This window comes from Delphinapterus leucas, chromosome 19 (assembly GCF_059928025.1).
Source record: "Delphinapterus leucas isolate spDelLeu-1000000601 "Yukka" chromosome 19, BTC_Dleu_Yukka2, whole genome shotgun sequence".
In the NCBI taxonomy this organism is placed as follows: Eukaryota; Metazoa; Chordata; class Mammalia; order Artiodactyla; family Monodontidae; genus Delphinapterus; species Delphinapterus leucas.
Window position 1 is genome coordinate 52,607,941 of NC_143147.1, and position 23,337 is coordinate 52,631,277.

General features: G+C 36.3%; 1 protein-coding gene across 6 annotated transcripts in view; it reads right to left on the reverse strand.

Annotated features, from left to right (window-relative positions):
- Positions 1-23,337, reverse strand: part of GPATCH8 (G-patch domain containing 8) — a 94,510-nt gene that overhangs the window by 6,231 nt on the left and 64,942 nt on the right. For 4 of the 6 annotated variants that reach the window (XM_089901307.1, XM_089901304.1, XM_089901309.1 and 1 more), the window contains 3 exons: positions 21,510-21,581; positions 15,248-15,391; positions 2,280-2,410 (listed from right to left, as the gene is read on the reverse strand). In XM_089901307.1, the coding sequence (XP_089757433.1) occupies positions 2,280-2,410; positions 15,248-15,391; positions 21,510-21,581 (347 nt within the window). Of the gene's footprint in view, positions 1-2,279; positions 2,411-3,552; positions 3,603-12,341; positions 12,379-15,247; positions 15,392-21,509; positions 21,582-23,337 lie in introns of all 6 variants that reach the window. The other 2 variants (XM_089901310.1, XM_089901305.1) reach the window with 2 other exon arrangements.

The window sequence follows — 23,337 nt, forward strand, 5'->3', positions numbered from 1 at the left end:
CCGTGGATGTGGAAATACGGAGGGTTGACTACAAAGTTGTACACAGATCTCTGACTGTGTGGATGTGTGAGTGTGTGTGGGGGCTGGGGGTCACTGGCACCCCTAACCTCGTTGTTCAAGGATCAACTGTATTTCATACAGCTAAAAAACAAAACAAAAAAACCCTCAATTTCTTCTGTGCTTTCAAATTTCAGTTTTTAAATACGTGCCTAGGGATTCCCTGGTGGCGCAGTGGTTGAGAGTCTGCCTGCCGATGCAGGGGACACGGGTTCGTGCCCCGGTCCGGGAGGATCCCACATGCCGCGGAGCAGCTGGGCCCGTGAGCCATGGCCGCTGAGCCTGTGCGTCCGGAGCCTGTGCTCCGCAACAGGAGAGGCCACAACAGTGAGAGGCCCGCGTACCGCAAACAAACAAACAACAACAAAAAAAGTGCCTATTCCCTGAGTTGAACACAGTCAGAAACCTCCACTGTGCTATACTATGATGGTTTGTGGTTAGGTTAGTATGTCTGTTATAGAAACTAAGAGCCTGTGCCTATCTCCTGGCACCATGCCCAAGCATTAGCTTTGGTTTTGTGATACTTTCTGGGCATTCCATACAATGATCATAATTCTACCAAGGACCTTCTCAGCTTTGAAAACAGGAGCACCAAGGAACCTGAAAGCCAGTGTTTTAAACTCCTGTCACGTCTGAAATTTTTACAGTGTGTGGATTACACAGGTATCTCTCATGCCACCCTCAAGAACTGAAGACAATTATTTGGATAAAGTCTTTTTAATCTAAACCCTAGCTACTAGCTGCCCTAAACTCAGGGACCAAATATATTTGGATAATATGGTACCCCTTTGCTATATGAACTCTTGTTATTGCAGGATGGAACCCACAAGATTTGGGTAGCAAGAGATACTCTCACTGTGTCACAAAACCTATCCCACGGGCTTAGTTGCTCCGCGGCATGTGGGATCTTCCTGGACCAGGGCTCGAACCCGTGTCCCCTGCATTGGCAGGCGGATTCTTAACCACTGTGCCACCAGGGAAGTCCGAGGTAGTATATATATTTTTAAGGAGGTACCCTTGCTACAAGTCCAAGAGGAATGTGTTTATTACATAAAGAGCTGCCAAAGAAGGAATCAGAACCAGTTTAATAGGCATTTTAACTCAACATTAGAGCTCATGGGTTAATTCTGTTTTAAAACTTACACTATACGTGTTCTTTCCCTTCTTCCTTCCTCCAAAACAAAAGAAAAGTAAATAAGTAAAAGGATCCAGAGACAAAAATCCAGAGAGTCTATGACCTTGGAAACTCTGGCCCCAACTTGGCTGTAAAGTTTTAAAAGCCACAATCACAGTTTCTCCTTCCACTGTAACCAGTTCCTCCTTTGTTACTGGCCAGCCATTAAAAACAAACATAGGGACGTAAGTCCTTCGGATTGAGGCACATACCTCACAAATTCTCAGATGCTCAAAGACTGGGTCCCCAAAGTCTAGTCGCTTGGAAATTCAGCCCTAGGTGGGATAAATTCCACCTAAGGCTAAACACCAGCCCCAAATTTATCATCAAGAACCATGAAGGAACATTAAAAACAACACTCAAGAAGGCAGGAATCTGCAGAGAAATAAATGGATAGAATTTCCTAGGTTTTAATGTTTAGTACTAACTCTACTCTATAGTACTTAAAAGGCAGTTACAACACTTGAATCTGTGCCCCAGTAGAATACTGTGATGTATATGCTTTTCTACATAAGAATAATACTGGAGGGGAATTCCCTGGTCTAGTGGTTAAGATTTGGCGCTTTCACTGCTATGGCCCAGGGTTCAATCCCTGGTCAGGGAACTGACATCCCACAAGCCGTGCAGGGCAGTCAAAAAAAAATAAGCTGGAGAATGGGAATAATAATTGTTGCATAATTTACTGATTTACTGAGCATCTTCTATGTGCTAGGAACTCTTTTATAAGCACTTTGATATAACAACTTAATGACTTCTCACAACAACTATAAGAAATAAATTGTTATCATTTCATCTTACAGATAAGGAAACTGAGGCAAGGAGCTTGGATAACTAAGGTCACAAAGATCATAGGATACGGCCTCAGGAGTGCATATTCTTAATATGTTATACTCCAAGTATAGATACGCTTTTAGTTTGAAAGAAGGATCTATTAAAAACTGAAGGATTATATGTCAATTATACCTCAATTTTAAAAAAAAGGATTATAATTCTTAAATCTTAAGGGTTATAATTATTTGTAGAATCCTCGGAGAGAAAATGTCCTCACCATTCAGCTTGTTTTCTTTGCTCTGCCAACTCGTGGAGCCGCCGTAGGGCTTTCTCTTGCTTCTTCTCATCTTTGCGGGATCTTGAAGAGACGTTTCGAGCAAACTCTCTCTGCTTGAGATCTTTCAATCTCTGGGTAACAAAAGGAAGGAACAGGGAGTGGGTGATTTAGAATAACCTGGGGATCCTGAAAGCAAGGCTTTCAGAATATTTACCCATAATCAATGGTTATAGCGCTAGTGTAGAATACATTGTTATACTCTCATGGTAATTGAAAACACAATGGCCGATTACTTTGGGTAAAGCACTTGGAGTATCTGCATTCATAATTAGGACAGCATACCATTTGCTTTATTGGGTAAAATTAAATAATTTCAGAAGCAACAAGCAACATTAGGAGAAAAGAACACTAGGAGAAAAGAAAAGGGACTATTTAATCACCTGCTCTTCCAGGATGCAAAACTAGACAAATAGAACATGAGTTAAATTGTAGTAACACAAGCCAAAGAGAACAGAAAGGGGTTAAGCTAGTATAGAAAATTACCCAGGTGTAAGATCTTAAAAAGCAATGTACAGCTTACATGGGGAGGTTATCTGAATCATTCAGACTAATAGAAAGCATACTTTTATTTCACCATAAAAAGGTGCTATTCTTTTCATCATGAACCGTTTTCTTGCTAACTAATCAAACAAACCATCTTCCAATGCTTGCATGTTCAGAGCTCACCAGTCTGACCACTTTCATCTGGTCAGTCTGCTGAAATTAGAGTAATACGTGTGGCTTTTCATTCCTTCACGGCCCTGAGAGGAACATCCAGGGAATGAGATGGGAGAGTAGAGACAAGTCAAAGTATTACTTAAAATCCTGATAAAAGAATGGGTCTTTTATTCTCAGAGGCTACTATATATAATTTTCCTTAAAACAAAACAAAAACAACAACGTTATGACACACTGATGACAGACTCCAGACATATCTATCTGCAATGAAGATGTAACTAAAATTATTTTCAACATACTAGATAATATAAAAGCAAACAAACCAAAACACATATATTAACCTATGCTTTTACAATAGCATTGGGAAAAGGAATCTGACCCAACATAAAGTGGACATTGCTTTGTTTGAAAGGCATGATGTGCAACAGACAGAGGAATTTTCTTATCTAATATTTATGAAATGTGTTTTGAATCTTTTTGAATTGGGAGGGGAAAAGGGTAGAAAGACACACACAAAAAAAGATACACAGCTAAAGACACTAGTAGAAAAACTCACTCTTGTGATCTGGGCTCCCAAATTAGAAGGATTTGCTTTCAATACATCAGCTGAAAATGTCACATCACAAAGGAAAAAAAAAAGTAAAAAATAAAACAAGAATGGAAGAGAAAAAAAAATAAAGCAAGCATTACTACACAAGCTCTCTTAGTGAATGTGCACACTATTATACTGAACAATCAGGGATAAAGCCATCAACTCTAAAAGGGTTGGGGAGAAGGGAAGCACCTATACAAAACATGTATGTGTACGTACACACAGACTGACACAGTAATAATCCCTTCTAGATAAATGGAACCATCTCCATTCCTTTAGGAAAAATGGTTACAGAACTTTAGGAAAGACCACTGTGGTCTAAAAGCAGTTAGTCTTATTTTCATTTACCTTTATTTGGGGGTCGTTCAAGTAACCAAGAGATGGCAAAATTGTTTTACTGAGGCTGGCTGCTCAGAATTAAGATTTTTATAAAAATCACTTCAAGATGGAGGAGCAACTATTTTAAATAAATATGAACTCTAATTTCCTCCTTCCAAGGAGAATGGGGCAGAGAGAAAGAGCCTATCAGGACTATTGTATGATTATTTTAGGCCACAAACCTAGTTTTTTCCTGCCCCAAACACTTAACAGGCTCTCTAGCCAAGATTTAAACAGAATGATATGTTTTTCTCTAGCCACCTCATAAGCCTGGAAAATCTCCCCATGCCCAGTCATTCCCTTCCCTCTTATACTTTTAGGAGTTATTCCCCAAACTACAGGACACTGTCTAAAAGTATGAGCATTTTATCAAAGTCTGGAGTCTCCAAGCTAAGTCAATGATTTCCAATCATTCAGCAGCCACCTGGTACAAATTTGAAGTTGAAGGGATAGAACTATTTCACATCAGCCTGAAGACACCCTATCTCAAATTCCCACCACAATATAATTAAAGGTAGGGAGGGAAGAAAATGGGATGATGTCAATAAAACAAGTTCAAATCGTGGTCCTATATAGGGTGTAGCAAACACTCCTGTATCACCTTTACAAACTTTATAGTTAAGACTGGGGTCTTAAAAACAGAATTGGGGGCTTCCCTGGTGGCGCAGTGGTTGATAGTCCACCTGCCGATGCAGGGGACATGGGTTCGCGCCCCGGTCTGGGAGGATCCCACATGCCGCGCAGCGGCTGGGCCCGCGAGCCATGGCCGCTGAGCCTGCACGTCCGGAGCCTGTGCTCCGCAACGGGAGAGGCCACAACAGTGAGAGACCCGCATACCGCAAAAAAAAAAAAAAAAAAAAAGAATTGGGAACCCTAGAATTCTAACCCAAACCTTAAAGACAGGGCTTGGCAACTCTCTCAAACCCAAAATGTATATTTGGGGTCTCTCTCAGATAAGGGTGTTCTGATGATAAAAATGGATTCCTAACTCCAAGTCTCTCCTTTCTTCTCAGGGTCAAACTAAATTCCCCTCACAAAGTCTCTACTGATCCCTCACAAAAGATAGGATTTTTCTTCTTTGTGAACTGTCTTATTAACACTTTGTTATAGCAGTGATCTAGCAATCATCATATTTAGCCTGACTATACTTATTCCTGTCTTTCAGAAGGGCAGTTTGTGTAAAATTTCAGAGTGAGAAAGACTTGGGTTCAAATCCATTAATTACTGGCCAAGTGGTTTCACCTCTCTGAGCTGCAATTCCCCCATTAGAAAAACAGGGCTATCTAGCAATAGATTTACGAGATTAAGTGTCAAAATAAATACGAGTAAAGCATATAGTATGTCCAAATTGTTCAATACTGCCCCTTCCCCTTTATTTGGGGCAGGGACTACAGCTTATCTTTATAATCAACCCTGCAGCGTAAGGAGCAGCGCCAAGGCTACAGAACTCATCTGGTAAATGGCTGGTGAATAATTTGGCTTAAACACTGGATCCTTGACAAATCCTCGTTACCACCTGTAGGAAAGTTTGATATGAAATAGTTTCATGTATCAATATTTACTAGGGACATATTCAAGCTAAATAATGTTTTTCCTAGTTATTACTCTCATACAGTAAGGAAGTCTCTCTCTCTCTTTTTTTTTTTTTTTTGGCCATGCTGTATGGCATGCAGGATCTCAGTTCCCCAACCAGGGGCTGAACACAGGCACCGGCAGTGAAAACAACTCCTAGCCACTGGATCATGAGGGAATTCCCGGAAGTCTCATTCCTTAGAGAACCAAAAAGCCTAAAAATTTAAACCCCTTACTCCTGAACAGAATTGGGCCAATGGCAAAAAAGATACTGACCAGAAACTTCTCAATTTCCCATCTAAAAAGTAATTTTCATAAAGGTACAAGGCCCTCAATTCAGAATCAGATTTTCCAGTTGCCTATTTTATTCCAAAAGGCTACCAAGCTTGGCTCATATGCCACTGAATACCCGTATGAAATTCTCTGTGTGTGTGACCTGTACTTTTTACTTTCCACTTAAATTCTGAAGAGGAACTCAACTTCAGATAGCTTTTTCAAGGCAAGAATAGAGGAGCAACATAACTGTCAGAGAAGAGACAGAGTTCAAGTAAGGAAACCAAAAAGTACAGATGTGTCATCAATCCAGAAACTACTTTCAAAGGCTGAGCAAATTCCATACTGTACACACAAATTCAAGTTACACTCCAAACTAGCACACAGTCTAATCTGAATGGATCTAATTAATCATTTAAGGTGACTCCAAAGCTACTATGTCCTTATGTCTGAAAATTATAAAGTATGCTTTCTGAAGAGTTACTAATAAATTTGCTTATTTATTAATACTTAGTAATATAAATTTGAGCCACATAACACATTTTTAGCTGAAAAATATTTGATTCAAGGGAAAGGAGACCAAACCCCATTCATAATGAAAGGGTTTGAAGATCTTGTTTTCCTGAAAAATGAATAGTGTATTTCCAAAAAAGTATACATTTGTGACAGAGAACATAATTTCTCACTGATTTTCACTCACATGGTAGCTGGGGTTTCTATTAAATTTCCCAAAAAATCAGTAGAGGGAAGAACTTAACAAATAACCCAGCACTTGAAATACCCATCCACAGTTGGGCTAAAGACCACTTCAAATGTAAATGACATTCTAGTTCTTAAAACCAGCTAAACAGCACTGTGTTGGCAGAAAAATATCTACTCCAGACCCAAAATCCTGCTCCACTATCCATCTGCAAACAAATTAAACCAGAGAAATGAGAATCTGGTAAATCTTACCAGGTTTTCAGTGTAGGTGATATATTTGTCCACATTATCAATAATGTGGAGTGTCAATAGCAAGAAGTGGCACTGTGTTTGAGCTGGGAATGAATGAGACAGTTTTCCCTATCAACAAAAGATAACAAGGATCTCAGTCTAATAAAATACTTTTTATATCTTTTGATGCTACTCTTGAATCACAACAAAATTTTATGTTAGAAGCTTATATTTGATTGAGTATACTTTACTAGGAATAAATCTATTATCTTTCTCAAGTATTTTAAATCTATTATTGCAATTTAAAGGATAAAAACATTGTTTCCATGTGAAGGGAATTTCAGGCACCAGAAAACAGGCAGAGAGTATTTTCTATTGCCACTAAAAATCCTATGTTCTAATATTTACTCAATTCTAAAGAGAAACCTAATTCTGTCTCTTCAGGGTCAGATTATCTGTGATTTCTTTTTCTCACCAGATAGCAATCTCACTCTCCCAGAGATTGTTCTTAGTTTTCCTTTATAACTAACCCTGCAATGCACACACCATTGTCTATGGCACAAAAGAGATGTTCAATAAACATTTATCAAACTTGTTTCAGTTTTAAAATCAGTTATTGGGAAAGGGAACACATACATACTTTTACGTATTATTTGTTGGTTACAAACAGAGATGGAAAATGGTGATCAAAGAAGCAGTGGTTGCTTGCAACTCAATCTGTTTTTCTGCCTAAACATGATCCAGCCCTTTCTGAACTCAACTACTCCCTTTCCATTATGTCAACAACCCCACATACCCCAAATCCACGGCCTCTTCTTCCCACTGTTTCCTGTCTCTCTCCAATGACATAACATTAATGAGGAACTCCTTTCCCCTCCAAAACTGGAGTAGTCATGCTGTAGTTGCTTGGCCAGGTTACCCACTTCAAGTCTCAGTGTTTGATGCCTCTGGATGAGACCAGCCAGAACATCGCCATGTGATGAGGGAGGGAAAAGACCAGTAGAGAACACAGAAAGCCTCAGCGTTAAACTACTCACAGAAAAAAGATTATAGTTGAAAGGTTAAGGAAATCCAAGTTACTGGGCATTGAGGTGTAAATTCTTCTTTTAGCACATGCATATCAGTAAGTGATGAAAATGAGTTTTATTCAGTAACAGAGAAAACCAAACACTAATGATGATTACAGATACTGAGAAAACTCAGAGGGGAAAAAGCGAAGTATACATTCTTTTGGCTAGGTAACGGTAGTTCTAATAGTCATTTATGGCAATACCATTTGTGCCCCATTACTCTGAAACACAATGACTTAGTATCATTTGGTTAATATCAAATTAATTTGTCATAAAATCACTGTTATATTTGCTTTATATTCAGAAATACAGCAAAAAGCCTTAAAAGTATGTTATATTCTTTAATAGCACCAGGTGTATACTGCTTTAAGGTATTTTCACACACACACACACACACACACACACACGTATTCAATATATGAAGTCACCATCATCACTACCAAAATTTAAGTTTGATAATGAAGTTGTTAAAAATAATTTTATTGATATGTAATTCATGTATCATAAAATTCACCCATTTAAAGTGTACAATTTAGTGGGTTTAGCATATTCTCAGAGTTGTGCAACCATCAGCACTATCTAATTTTAGAATATTTCCATTATCCCCCAAGGAAAACCCATCCATTAGCATTCATTCCTCACTGCCCCTTTCTACCCAGTCCCTGGAAACCTGAACTATATTATCCATAGATTTGCTTATTCTAAACTTTTCATATAAATAAAATCATACAACATAAGGGTCTTTTGTGATTGGCTTCTTCCACTTAGCATAATATTTTCAAGATTCGTGCATGTTGTATTTATCAGTAAGTCATTCTATTTTATTGCTGAATAGCATTCCATTGTATAGTTGTACCACATTTTGTATATCTATCCATCAGTTGATGGATATTTCGGTTGCTTCCACTTTTTGGCTATGATGAATAGTGCTGCTGTGAACAATCTTGTACAAGTTTTTGTGTGGACATATTTTCATTTCTCTTAAGTATGTGTTGGTCATGTGGTAGCTCTATATTTAACATTTTGAGGAACTGTCAAACTGTTTTCCAGAGGGGCTGCGCCACTTTACAACCCCACTAGCAGTGTAGGAGAGTTCCAATTTCTCCATATCTTCTCCGGCACTTACTGTGTCTTTTTCATTTTAGCCATCTGAGTAGGTGTGAAATAGTATATACCACTGTGGTTTTGTGGATAACAAGTTTTAAGTATATCTACATAATCCTCTAGAGATCATATCTGGAGGCAAAGATTTGCCCTCTAGGTAAAATCTGAAGGAGCATAATTCGTTAAGAGTTGCTTAGGTCCAAAGCAAATGGAACAGCAGCATCCTAGTTCAGAGTTCTCTTTTCAGTACTGTCGCTCACAAACTTATCATTATTCCTTAAGTTGCTTTAACTTTTCAGACTACAATAGAACATACAGGCTCATCCCAGAATCTCTGCCACAGTGCATCACTGTGATGAATGCATGTGTATAGAAGCAGAAAACCAGTTGAAAGCTACAAAACATAAATTAGGTAGAATCATTTTTATTCACTTTGGAATTGTGTGTCAAGATAAAGAACAGAGTTAGAAATACACAGTATGAGAATACAGGGTTTACCAGCAACCTTAGCTCCCAAAGGGTCTGTTTAGAGTTACCTCGACTCACAAAAGCAGACAGCTTCCCTAAACAGATGCAGAGTTTTCCAAGGTTAACTAGGTTGTGACAGCAGGGTGTAAGGAATCTATTCTCAACAAAAGCAGAGGTGGTGGGTATATAAGATTTAACAGGTGAAAAGGCTCGAATCATGCTCAGTTGTTGGAACACTGGCCAAATGATGTCAATTCTCTTATTAGACAAAACAGTCCCAAAGAAAATGGTATCCACAGTGTACAAAATATCACTGAACCTAAAATTTTCACCTCTCTGATACAGGTTATTAAAATACAACTACAATATGCTTTAGTTCTGAGATACATTCCTCTCTCCACACTTGCTTTTGCTTCTCAAAGAATAATCTCTTCAGAAGTGAACTGTGCTATTTAAGTCAACATTTATGAAGCTTTGGGATTCACAAATACTTTATGATTTTCCTAACCTGTTTCACATCTTTACAATAATCAATTTATGGTTTTCTAAGTATAAACATTCTATAAACATCCAAAATATACAGCACCTATGAAATATCTTCATTGGTATCTGATCTTAGGGATTTCACTTCTTAGAAAGGTCCTTTTCTTTTAGCCCTAGAATTATCTTTTCTCACCTTGCCTTTTTAATTTTGTTTTTACTTCTGCACTGCCCCCCCCAACACCTGCACTGAATATCAAAGTTGCACTGAAAAAGGAATACAGTTACATTTCATCAGATCTGCAGTGGCTTCCCAGAGGTTCAATTGGCTTTGGTGTGCTTACTGTCCTGATGTTACATGTGCCAAGCATACAGAGGATCAAATGCATCGAGAGGCAAAAAAATCTGACCAGTCAATAGCGAACCTTCAAGTGGAAAGTAGTCCAAACTTGAATGAAGTTTATGTGAAGTCCAAAAATGATCATTCCTTCTATCACCAAAGAATTTCTCAGAAAATACTTCAATTCAGAAGTATTAGACAAAGTTTAGACAAAGTTAACTAAACCATGTAGTAGTTATAGATTCTATTCTGTACAATTCAGAATAGAGAAATCACTAATGGCTGCTACAGGCTTGATTTGTTTTAGTTCAGTCATTTATAAAGCTCAGGAAACCACTGCTTTTACAGATAAAACAGACCTTCGTATTTCTTTTTTTTTAAAATGTACTTAAGTACAGGGGTTTTCATACTGAAGCTACCTTAGCAAAAAGAAGAGGCAGGCTGAAAGCATTCTTTCCTCTGATGGAGATACTGATTCTTTGTACAAGTTAAAGGAATTTCTCAAAGCTGCTTTACAGTACCAGATTTTGATATTGGATTGGACTACCACAGATGGTTTTGAAATTGCAAGGAAGTTGTACCCAACACTAAGGAGGAGTAAGAAGGCATCTTTTCAATGCGCTACTTCCCTAGTGTCAATGAGAACCTGTGGAAGCCTGTGTGGAAAAGAAGGAAAGGTACAGGCCTGGGTCACAAATTCAAATGTTTAGAGGGATTTGGTAGGTAATGTAATGAGTCTCACAGGCTTATGTAAGAGAAGAGATGAAGTGGAAACCATATCTAATTGGAGAATGAGAACATGCCTTTCTAAAGAGAAGGCAACTAATCAGCTTTACCCAACTGTTATGTTGATATGCAGGCCCAATGTTCTCAGATGTTTCAATTTTTCAAGATAAGCCAAAGCCTGAATGATATAATATCTCATTTTAAAAAGTTGGGAACCAACTGAAATTAAAGGAGAAAAAAACTGACACCACAAAGACCAGGCAAAATACAGCTGACCCTTGAATAACACGAGTGTGAATTGTGCAGATCCACTGATATGTGGATTTTTTTCAACAGTAAATACTATAGTACTATATGATCTGGGGTTGCTTGAATCCACAGATATGGAACCACAGATAGGGAGGAACCTCAGATATGGAGGGCCAACTATAAATCATACACAGATTTTCGACTGCCTGGAAGGGTTGGCACCACTAACCCCCGTGTGGTTCAAGGGTCAATTGTACATCTGTGGGACAATTTGTGATCTCTAGTTTATGTACTGGAGGCTAGTGAGGAGAGCCCCTTAGTGGCACAAATAAAAGAGGGTAAGACTGGAAGAATCCTGAGTGGGTAATAAGGCACCAAGAAAGCAAAAGCAAAACCAAAACACACCAGTATTAAAATAAGGCACCGACTACTGTGCTGCTACAGATTTACCTCTGGGAAAGAGAATATTCTTTGGAGTTTGAAATTTAAACCTTGCAAGACTAAAGAAATGGTTTCCATTGTTATATTCATTAGCAGATATGTTCTTTAAAAAGATATGCAAAATAAAGAGGCACGAAGGTAGAGACGGAAAAATGTTTAGTTTCAAAGTCAACTTTAACTTATAACTAAGCCAACAAAGGTAGAAGATAAATACTAATGTTTATTGAGCACTCAGGCATATCAGAACTAACGTATATAAAAATGAATCATACATTGGGTCATCCCTTGAAGAATGGAAGGCTTACCCTTGAAGATTTCAAAATGTATGAAATTATCACTTTTAAAGGGATTAAACTGCTAAAAAGAGCCAAAATGTCTAATTAGGTTTTTCATCTCTGAAAATCAAGCTGGGTCTTAATATCTGTGTATTAATGACTCTCTTCACAAAATATCTTAGAAAAGTTGAGAAAAATGAGTGAATAGTGAGATGTACACAGCACCAAAGGGCAGGGGGATAAAAAATCACCACAAATAAGGGTGACCACATAGCTCCTTTTTGAGAAATTACTTGTGCTTAATAAAGATAAGGGCATGTTCAGGATCCTGCCTACACTAGTAAGTTTACCACTAACATATTATTTCTCTGGAAAATTTTAATGGTGAAAATTTGATGAAAGATGCAAACTAGGGATTACTAATATAGGGTTGAATGTACTTACCTATTATCTCAGATTCATAATAATCCTGTGTGCCTTCCTGGAAGACAAGACAGGGTGTCTTTATGATTTTAGAGCATAAATTTGGAAAATGGTAGGTCCATTTGTATGGTAAGTTCATGTCCGTCAAAGAGGAATGAAAAATAGGACCTACCTCCTCCTCTTAGGGATTACTTAGCTGTGTTGTACCAAGGTCAGTTAAAGTCTCCTTAGAAATTCTAAGGGCAGGGAAAAGTAACTATAAAAAATTCAGTACTGTGCATTTTTTTGTTTATATATTTATAGCATTCTGTTTCAAGATCCTACCACTTGCATTGAGAACAGTATAAAGAAAGATGAAAAGCCTACATTTTAACCAAATAGAGAACACTACCAAAAAACAAACAAAATAACAAACTTACACCACATCTGTTCTTTGTTTAAGAACAGCCCACCTAAGATGGGCTTTTGATCAAGGTGAACAAATAAGCTTACATGCATTCATTAATCACACCAGCTAAAGACTTTTTTCCCAGACCAGGGATCACAGATATATTCTATATTAATGGATAAGGTAGTTCAATATAAGAAATCCTTAATTTTGTATTTTCATTTTGATGATAATCTAAAAAAGAGTAATAATAATAAATATTTGAGATCATTTAGATGAGAACATAGAAATGTTTACAACATAACTGGGGACTTAAAATGAAATTGACTGGTTTGTACCAAACAAAGGCCAAACAATACCACAATATCATATGTATTTGAAAGTTTTTCAGTAGTCTTAAGAGAACAGAGTTTCTCAACCTCAGCACTACTGATCAACATTTTGGGCCAGGTAATTCTTTGTTGCAAGGAGCTTTTCTGTGAATTGTAGGATGTTTAGCGGCACACTTAGTCTCTACCCACTAGGTGCCAGTAGCACCATCTCCCTAGTTGTGATAATCAAAAATGTCTCCAGACATTGCCAAGTGTCCCCTGGGGGACAAAATCTCCCCAGATGGAGAATCACTGCAAAAGAGAAAAGTGATGAGAGAACAGAGGCAACACAAGGTGCACGGGAGAATAAACATGTCAAATTTAAATGAATCAGTTGTAATAATTTCTACTACTCTCAAACTGAGAGCAACATCACTAAAACATTACCATCCATCACATTAATGTTGTCAATGTGAATTTTATTAGTTCCGTATTTTTGCTCATATTTAATTTGTAAATCTGTTTTGCTCTGATAGAATTTTTTCCCCTTAAAAAGTAAGTCTATACATGATTCAAGTTTGAATCACACTTTTCCTGGTTCATTTTTTTCTAATTGAAAGGGAAGTCAAGAAACTTCTTTCAACTAAAAATGTAACCTTTCTAATTGTTCTTTTTTGGTGCCTAAAGTTTCCTCTGGAATCTTTTCATTTTTTAAAAAAATTTTATTTTATATTGGAGTATAGTTGATTTATAATGTGTTAGTTTCAGGTGTACAGCAAAGTGATTTAGCTATACATATATCAATTCTTTTAATTTATCATACACAGTTCTTAACCGAAGAAATTCTCAAGAGCCCAAAATGGTAGATATGTATTTAGATGCTAAATATCTTTGTTAATTCCTCCAAACAAACAAAACAAAAACAAAACCCCGAATCTGAACTACACACACACCAAAAAGCTGGAAAAGTTACTGGATAAGCAATATTCACTGTTGCATTTGTCTTTCTTGACAGATGATTCTTTGAAGTAGTAAGGTAATTGCTAATATATCTTGTCCATATATATGCTCTCTAGATTTCTCTTCCTCAAATCAAGTAGAGCTGACAATATATTAAAACATTGTCCAAAGTTGTATAAAAAGTTGAAAAGCTGTCTTCAATATAACTCTATCAGTGGAAGAATCTTAAACGGCTTAGGTGTGGTTAAATGTGGAAAAAGTATAAGACCACAACCAGCTTACAAACTATTCCTGTACCAGTAAAAGAAAACTTAGTCAAAGCTCGCCTTTTATGTGCACTAAAATCTTATGGTTGGTTGGAAGATGAAAAAAAGGTTAAAAAAAAAAAAAAGTTGGTTTGACAGGTCCAGCTTACGAGAGCATTCCAGTAATGCTCATAAATCTTACAAATTTAACAACTACAACCATTGTATCCCCAAAGACTTAGCAAGTTCTGCTAAAGTCACCTAAGATCAAATGGCTCAAAATTCTTTAATAAGTTAGAATTGTTCTATAGATGTAAAGATTCATTTCCTCCTTCTAAAATCCCCCAAGGGAATTATTGCCGCCTTCTTTATGCCAGTACTAGTTAGGAATACGTTTCTTTTCTAAATCAGTGAAAGAAAGAAAAAAAAGAAAGAAAGAAAAGAATAGAATAGAAAAGAAAAAGACCATAAAGAAGGTGTAATTCATTTTTCAGAAAGCTCTTCAACATGCAGCATCAGAATTTTCTGTTGAAGTTAAAATAGCATCTAACTTGATTTTCCTCCTCTAAATTTATCTATCCTCCAAGGTATACCAAGTAACAAAATGACTTACTGATAGGAAATAACCAATACAGCATGAATTCTTAGATACAGAAGAGGAAATGACCACAGTCTGAGATAACTATTCAAAGTTTAACAAGTTCAGAAAGGGGGAGAAAGGGAAACAAAGCTCCCAGTGATCCTTAGTTGAAAAATACAAATTTAGAAACCACTCAAAGCCAAAAATTTTATGCACGATTTATGAAGCTCACAATTCTTCACTCTACATACAATCTTGGAAGGATGAGGTCAATGTCGGGACTCTGTCACTGGAGAAAAGTCAAGTCAGTCAGATGACCTCAGATAAAGACAGGCAGATACAAGAAACCATAGTCAACAAGTTTTTTGGGGTACACTCATAAAATGCAATAGTTATAACAAATAAAGTATCTTTTTCTTTGTTAGAAATTAACTGTTCCTCACCTGCTTGTGTGCATGATCATAGGAGTTGATATGGTTGTCAAATTCCTGATGTTTCTGATATTGCTTATCACAGAGTTCACAGTAAAAGTTGGCTCTGAGGTCTTCCAACGCTTTGGCAATTGCCTTCTCTTTATCAACATAATCCTGTAAGAACCACAAAATAAAACAAAAAATGACTTGGTAGAGTTTTAAGTGAATGTTATAAAAAAGTAGTCTTCCCTGAAGAGGGAAAAAGGGCTTTTCATAACATTTAATTGTACCAGTTAAAGTCAGATAGAGCAGAAGTAGCAATATGGTGGGGTAATTAGCGTGTGGTTATACTAACGGTTGTCTTCAAACAAAGTTCAGAGTTTAATTTTACTTTCTCTTTTGGCAGTGTGGTGGACTAGATACTGTGGCATTCCCTACTCCTATCCCTGGCTAAAAACCCCTCAACTAACCAGATATATAAAACACAATTTTCAGTGCACTGCAGGAACCACAGAGAGAAAAGTAAATCCCCAAGAAGGGCAATCAGAGAAGAAAAAACAAAACAAAATTTAAAAATCAGCTATGACCTGAAACTGAAATCAGAGCTGTGATGGGCAAGGGCTCTCCTTAGGACATGTGGGTGACACTCGTGCTTGAGGTTTGAGCAAGGTGGGGGAACTAAACTTGAGAAGCCTCACTAGTAAGGAAAAGAACCTGGAAGTAGGCTGGAAATCCCAGGATCTCTGAGTTTTGGCAGTGGGAATAAAATATATTCTCAGAAAGCATCCTCAATTTTGGTCCCAAATTTTTTCCTAGATTAGGATCAATAAAATATGAGTTACAATCAAAGATTACTATACACACAAAAGGAAATAAATCTATCACAAGCAAGAGTCACAAAAAATAAGCAATAGATTTAGTTCCCAAGAACTCAGATTTTGGAATAGTCTGTTACAGAATATAAAGTAACTATAAAATGTTTAAAATATAAAATGGAATTACAAAAATTAGCAAACATAAAACACTAAAAAATCAAAACCAAAAGAATAGGCAGATTGCAGAAAGAACCAAATGAGATTTTTACAACTGAAAAACCTAACTGTAAAAAATAAACAAAAAAATTCACCAACTATCTAGAGGATGGGTTAAAAGACAGTCAAGATACAGCTCAAAAAAATGTAGCAGGGTGGTGAAAACGTTCTGGAATTAGATTGTAACAATGGTTGCATGACCTTGTGGAATATACTAAAAACCACTGAACTGTACACTTTAAAAGGGTGAGTTTTATAGTAAGTGAATTATATTTCTATTGATATAATGGCTGAGAATTTTTCAGAACTGATGAAAGACATGACTCCAGAGGTACAGGAAGCACAGGTATACCACACAGGCTAAATAAAAATAAGCACCTAGAAACACTCATTGAGTCCCATAACTATGGGAGCAAAGACAATGAAATCATACTACTACCCAGAAAAAAATTAAGGATCACCCACAATCAGATTGACAGAAGATTCAAAAGCAACATCAAAAGATGGAAGATAGTATGCTTTGGTGTGTGAGAGAAAACATTTTCATTTGTATACCAAATGAAAATATTTTTCAGAAATGATGAAATAAAGGTACTTCCAGATAAAAAGAGAATTTACCACCTACAGATTCATTAAAAAGGAACTTCCTAAAGCAGTATTTCTGAAATCATAGATTATGACCCACTAGTGGGTCATGACATTGATTTCGTAGATTGTAACAGGCAGAAAAAAAAAAAAAAGAGTAGAAAAATACAGAGGATATTTCACACAATAAAGGTAAATACTGTCTTCTAAAACTTTTGTTTCAGTTGTGTTTGTGTGGTTGTAATATTAAAAATATTCTTACTGAGGACTTGAAAGTCACTGTTTTAAGGAAGGAAAATGGTGCCAGACAAAAAGTCTGAAATACTAAAAGTGGTAAGAAATGAAATTAATATACAGATTAATAATCACAACAGTAACAACACCACCTAGCTTGCAGGATGGAAAAGAGTTAAAAAAAAATGCTAGCAGACACAGCCATATATAATAGGAAAGGGTGTTTGAAATTAAAGCGTTCTAGAGTCCTTCTACTGATTGAGATGGAGTTAACTTTAGACTTTGTTAAATTAAGCATAATTTGTATTAGAATTCCAAGGGTTGTTATCAGAAAAATAGCAGTAGCAAAGGGGGAAAGATTAAGATAACTTCAATTTTATAAAGGTAAGACAGACAACAAAAAACAGGAAAATAGAAAGTAAAAAGATGTAAGAAACAGATTTATAAGTAATCACTAGAAATGTAAAGTATTAAAATAAAAAACTGTCAGAAAAACAAATCCAACTACATGCTGATTATAAGAGATATCCCTAAAACATGAGGACTTAGAAAGTTGAAAGTTAAAGGACAGAAAACGATATGCCAGGCAAGTTACTAACCAAAAGAAGCTGGAGTAACTATTAACGTTCAACTTTTTAGACTTTATAGCAAAAAGCATTACTTGAGACTGTGGCCAGCTATGGGGTTAAACATTACAAGATTATTCTTCAAATAAGATGCACTGCTAATTTTGAAAAGCCAACACAGATCTGTTGGTCATCCGTTAGTCTTAATGAGGTTTTGGCTCAAAACTGTGGGACTGATCCAAAGAAGTGGTCCAATTTGCCTCAGCAGTTCCACTTAAAAACTAGACATCTCAAAGCAAGTTGAGAATATTCATTTGCTATAAAGCAGCACAGAAGAATGAGAAGGGGAAAGGAATGATAAATGATTCCTTGCTAGCCTTCTACAGCAGGGTAGATAAGTAGCTCCTTCTAGTTAACAGACCTAAAGATAAATCTCATTTCAAAGGCTCTACAATCAGCCTTTCTTTTATTCAGTTTAGTATCTTTTGGATACACTTTCAAAGCATCTCTATCATCTAACATCTCTCCACTATTTCTCACATGAGCTATTTAATCAGTATGCAAGAGAAGGCTGATGTATTTTGTGGAATGCCAGTATTGAACTCATTTGGATAAATTAGTTAAAATTGAAAAGTGAATATATAACACATTATGATTTTTTTCCCTATTCGATCCTTCTCAATAGTTTTCTCTCAGCATCCTGGGCAATTTCATGTTGTCTGGCTATTAAGCTCCGCAATGGGAGAGGCCACAACAGTGAGAGGCCCACGTACCGCAAAAACAGAAAACAAAAAAACCACATACAATCCAATTAAATATTGATTATAAGAGATTCTTTATTGCATCTCAAGTCTTTCAAAGGGAATCACATTCCTTCTTTCTTAAATACTTTCTTTGAAATTTCTTTTAGAAGAGTCTTCTGGTGGCAAACTGATTTTTTTATCCAAAAATTTATCTATTTTTAATCTCTGCTCTTTTTTTTTTTTTTTTTTTTTTTTTTTTTTGCGGTACGCAGGCCTCTCACTGTTGTGGCCTCTCCTGTTGCGGAGCACAGGCTCCGGACACGCAGGCTGAGCGGCCATGGCTCACGGGCCCAGCCGCTCTGTGGCATGTGGGATCTTCCCGGACCAGGGCACGAACCCATGTCCCCTGCATCGGCAGGTGGACTCTCAACCACTGCGCCACCAGGGAAGCCCTAATCTCTACTCTTAAAAGATACTTTTGCTGGGTGTGCAATTCTAGGTTGATGGTTGTTTGCTCTGAGCACATTCAACATTCCATTAGATTATAACAGAATTGACACTGTATTCTGACTTCCATGTTACTACAACAGTTCTTCTAAGATTGTGTATTTTTCTATGGTATTGTACAGTTTTACTAGGATGTGTCTACATGTAGACTTCTTTTTTATCTTGCTCGAGATTCATTAGGCTTCCTGAATTTGTGAGTTGTGTCTTTCATCAAATTCTGGGATCTCCTCTTTGAACACTGCCTCTGCCCTATTCTTTTTTTTTCTTTCGTTCTGGAACTCTGTCTAGACACATTAGAGCTTCTCATTCTTTATCATCTAACTCTTAATCTCTTCACGTATTTTCCATTTCTCTCTCTTTCTTTCTTGCCCTCCCTCTCTCCATTTTTTCCTACATCCTGATACTTCTTCAGATGTGTTACAATTTAATATTCAACTTTGTGCAAAACGCTATTAAATCCTCTCATTGAGTTTTTATATGGTCTCTTGCCCTTTACTCATGATCTCAATCCCTTTTTATTCTTAAACATATTAAATATTCTTGTTTTACACACTGTAATCTGAGCTGACAACTCCAATATCTTAAGTCTTAAGGGGTCTGACTCTACTCTTCTTTTTTCTCCATTAACTCTAGCCCATAGTGTCTAGTTTCTCAGTTGGATTTGTGATATGACTATGATCTTCTGTTTTGGGGAGCTTTATCTAGGATTTCTTTTTTTTTTTTGGCTGCATGGCTTAGTTCCCCAACCAGGGTGTGAACCCAGGCCACGGCAGTGAAAGCACTGAGTCCTAACCACTGGACCACCAGGGAAATCCCTAGCTAGGAGTTTTTTGAAGCCTAACTTGTTCTAAAGAAGTTTGAATTTTCTTCTTCCCAAGGGCCTGAGACCACTTTACCATATATTTCATTTACTCTTAAAATGTCATAATTTTATGTCCCACTAAAAAAAGAAAAGAAAAAACTTCTCAGCCATCATCTCTTGGAATCTATCCCATTTCTCTCTCCTGTTGGGACTTTAGTAATATTGTATTAAACTGTCTGGATATTACCCCATTGATCTTGGATAGTCTGTTCTGTTTTTTTACTTTTTCTTTCAACTTCAGTTTGGATAATTTATATTGACTTGTCTTCAAATTTACTGATTCTATCTTCTGCTGTGTCTAGTCTGCTGATAAGCTCATGGAGAGAATTCTTCATCTCTGATACTGTGTTTTTCCTTTCTCCCTGGGTGATTTAATCCATTTCCGTGACTTCATCAATATGCTAGACATCTCCCAGTCCAATATTTCTTGCTGAGACCAACAAAAGAATGCAGAAATAAAGAGGAAAAGAAGTGGGAAAAAGGGAGGTGGAAAAAATAGAAAGGACAAAATGAGATGGCAGATTTAAATCCAAATATACTGGAAATGACATTACCTATATTTAGATTAAATACTCCAATTAAGAGAGACTGGGGTGGGGGGAAAGATATTGGAAGACTAGATAAAACACCTACAAATAATCCAACTAAATGTTGATTATAAAAGCTAAAAGAAAAATGGTGGAAAAAGACATCAGAAAATACACTGACCAAAACAAAGCTATCAAAATTGATATCAGACAAAAGAAACTTTAAGGCAAAAATATCACTTTATAATAACAGGCTCAATCTATTAACAATTATAAAGTTGTATGCAGCTTCAAAATATATAAGCAAAAATGCCAAAGCTATAAGAAGAAATGGAAAAATCCACCATCAGTGGGAGATTAACATTCCTCTCTCAGTAACTGATAGTTCAAGCAAGCAAAAAAATTTAGTAAGAGTATAGCTGATTCAAGGAATACAATTAACAGTCTCAAAACAAATAGGATATGTGTAAAACTGCAGCCAACAACTAGAGGATACATATTCTTTTCAAGTAAACACAGAGCATTTAAGAAAACTGACCACTTTAACACATTTCAAACAACTGGTATTATTCTCTGTATTACAATTAAATTAGAAGTCAGTAATACAATAATCAGGGGAAAAAACAGTCACATATTTGAAAATTAAGAAATACTTTTAAATAACTTAGTAAAGAAGAAATCATAATCAAGTAGAAAATATTTCAAACTGAGAGATAAAAATGACACACCTCAACTCCTAAGATGTAGCTGAAATGGTAACACTGAAGTGAAATGGGAGGGGAGGGGGAAAGGGAGGTAGAGGGTGGAAGCAAGGAAAAGGAAGGAAGGGAAGGAGGGAGGCAAGGACGGTGTAAAAACTGGAAAAGATGATGCTGAAATGTCACTATCTGCAGACAGTACGTACAAAATCCAACAAACTCTTCAGATAATAAACTCTTACCAAACACTAGTAATGGAAGCTTGCTGGATACATAAAAAACAAACAAACTAACAGAAAACAACAATACCAGGATTTCTGGTATGAATGTGGCAACACAGGAAAACAACTTTCTTTTTCTCTTGAATACCACACAAAAGCAAAATAGTGATATGATCTGGAGAATGAAAAAATGCATAAGAGAAAAAGGCATAAGAGAAGTATGTGAGGAGAAATGAAGCAGAAGCCATTCAAGGCCAAGTGAGCAGTGAAAAAAGGCCAGCAGTAGCAGATTTTCAGAAAATGACAGCAAAAACATACTTCAAGTATGATAAACGGCTCACTTGAAGTGATACACCTACATCTCTTGCACTCATCAAGAATTTCTGAGATCTAGAAAAAGCAGAGGGAAGAACTTGGATTGGAGCAATGGGAGACATCCCTTCAAACATACAAATATCCAAATCCCTTCGAATATACAGGCCAAAAACCCCAAACCAAAACAAAAAACCCCCACCACATGCCTTGATCTACATGTTGAAGGGGCACATTTTGTGCCAATGAAAACAGTCCCAAAACAGTGGTCATAATCAACACTGCAGTAAAGTTATTGAATCTTAAAGGTAAAGAAAGACTCCTCTGAGCAGCTAGGTAAAACCATCAAAGGGAGAAATTAGCCCAGCCTTCAATTTCTTCAGGATTATATTCAATTCCAGAAGCCAGTGGTACAACACTACAAGATATCTAAGGAAAGAAAGTATTAACCAAGGATTTTATAATGTACATATATTTATATATGTGATTGAATTATTTTTATAGGTTCATATAACATATGAGATTATATAACCTCATATTATAAATATATAATATAAAATATAATCTCATATATATATTATATATATTATATATATATAAATAATTCAGGAAATATTGTTTGTACAACCCCCTTTAAAGAAGTTACTAGGAAATAAACAGCAGAAGTGATGAGGAAAAACTCAACAGAAGGACTGGAAGGCTGCTTTGAATACATTTACATGTAGAATTGAGGTTAAAAGAAGTGGGGCTACTAGGGTGTCAGATTACGATGTACATGTTATATGCCCTCACAAGAAAGAAATAGTATAACTAATATAAGATGGGGAGGGTGGTAGAGATAAGTAAATGGGAATTAGAATTTGCCTTTCGTTACAACTATAATAGACGTAAAAAAGAACTCCATTTAAAACTGAAAATTATGTAAGTATTATACAACCATATTTAATTGTATGCTACATACACACTAAGTTTACTGATATTAGGTGGTAGACGAAATGAAAGGGAGGAAAAAGAGGAAACAAGGAAACTTTCCCCTGCTTACAGTATGAAAATGATGGATACTCTCTAAAAGAAATAAAGAACGAAAGGTAATTTTTTAAGTTATAAAGGTAATTACAACAAAAATATAATCCAACCTATATCCACCTATCTACATCTATCCATCTATCCATAGCTTTATCTACCTTACACTCAGAGAAGAAAACCAGAGCACAGAGTCAGCGATTTAAAAAGATAAATATGAACTAAACATATCTGTCACATAAAATATAAAAAATTAACTCAAAAAAAATTTTTCATACTGTAACACAAAGCAAAACCCAACTCTATGATGATCATAAGAGGCACATTCAAAACAGGGTGATTCAGAAAGATTCAAAAGGATGGAGACATACTAAGCAATACATATACAAAAAATGAAAGCAGGAGTCAGGGTTTTTCAATCAAGGTAGAATTTACATTAAAAGCTTTAAACAAGATAAAGGTACTTATAATGTCAATGAGGTCAACTCATGGTATCTAAAAATCTTAATATCTAACTCTCATAATCTAGCAGCAACATCCATAAAACAGAAATTAGAGGAGATTCAAGGGAAACACATGAATATACTAAAGTAAGGAGACTCAAATCATCTCATTACATGACAGGTCAAAGAGATAAAAAATAAACAAGGATACAGAACACCTTAAGGATATTTTAACACAGTTATGTGCCTGAAAATAGGGCATACATCTTTTATAAAAGTACTCATAGAACACTCACCCCAAAAGACCCTACTAGGCTACAGAGGAAACCATAATAAATCCCCCAAAGAAGAAATAATATGAGCAACAT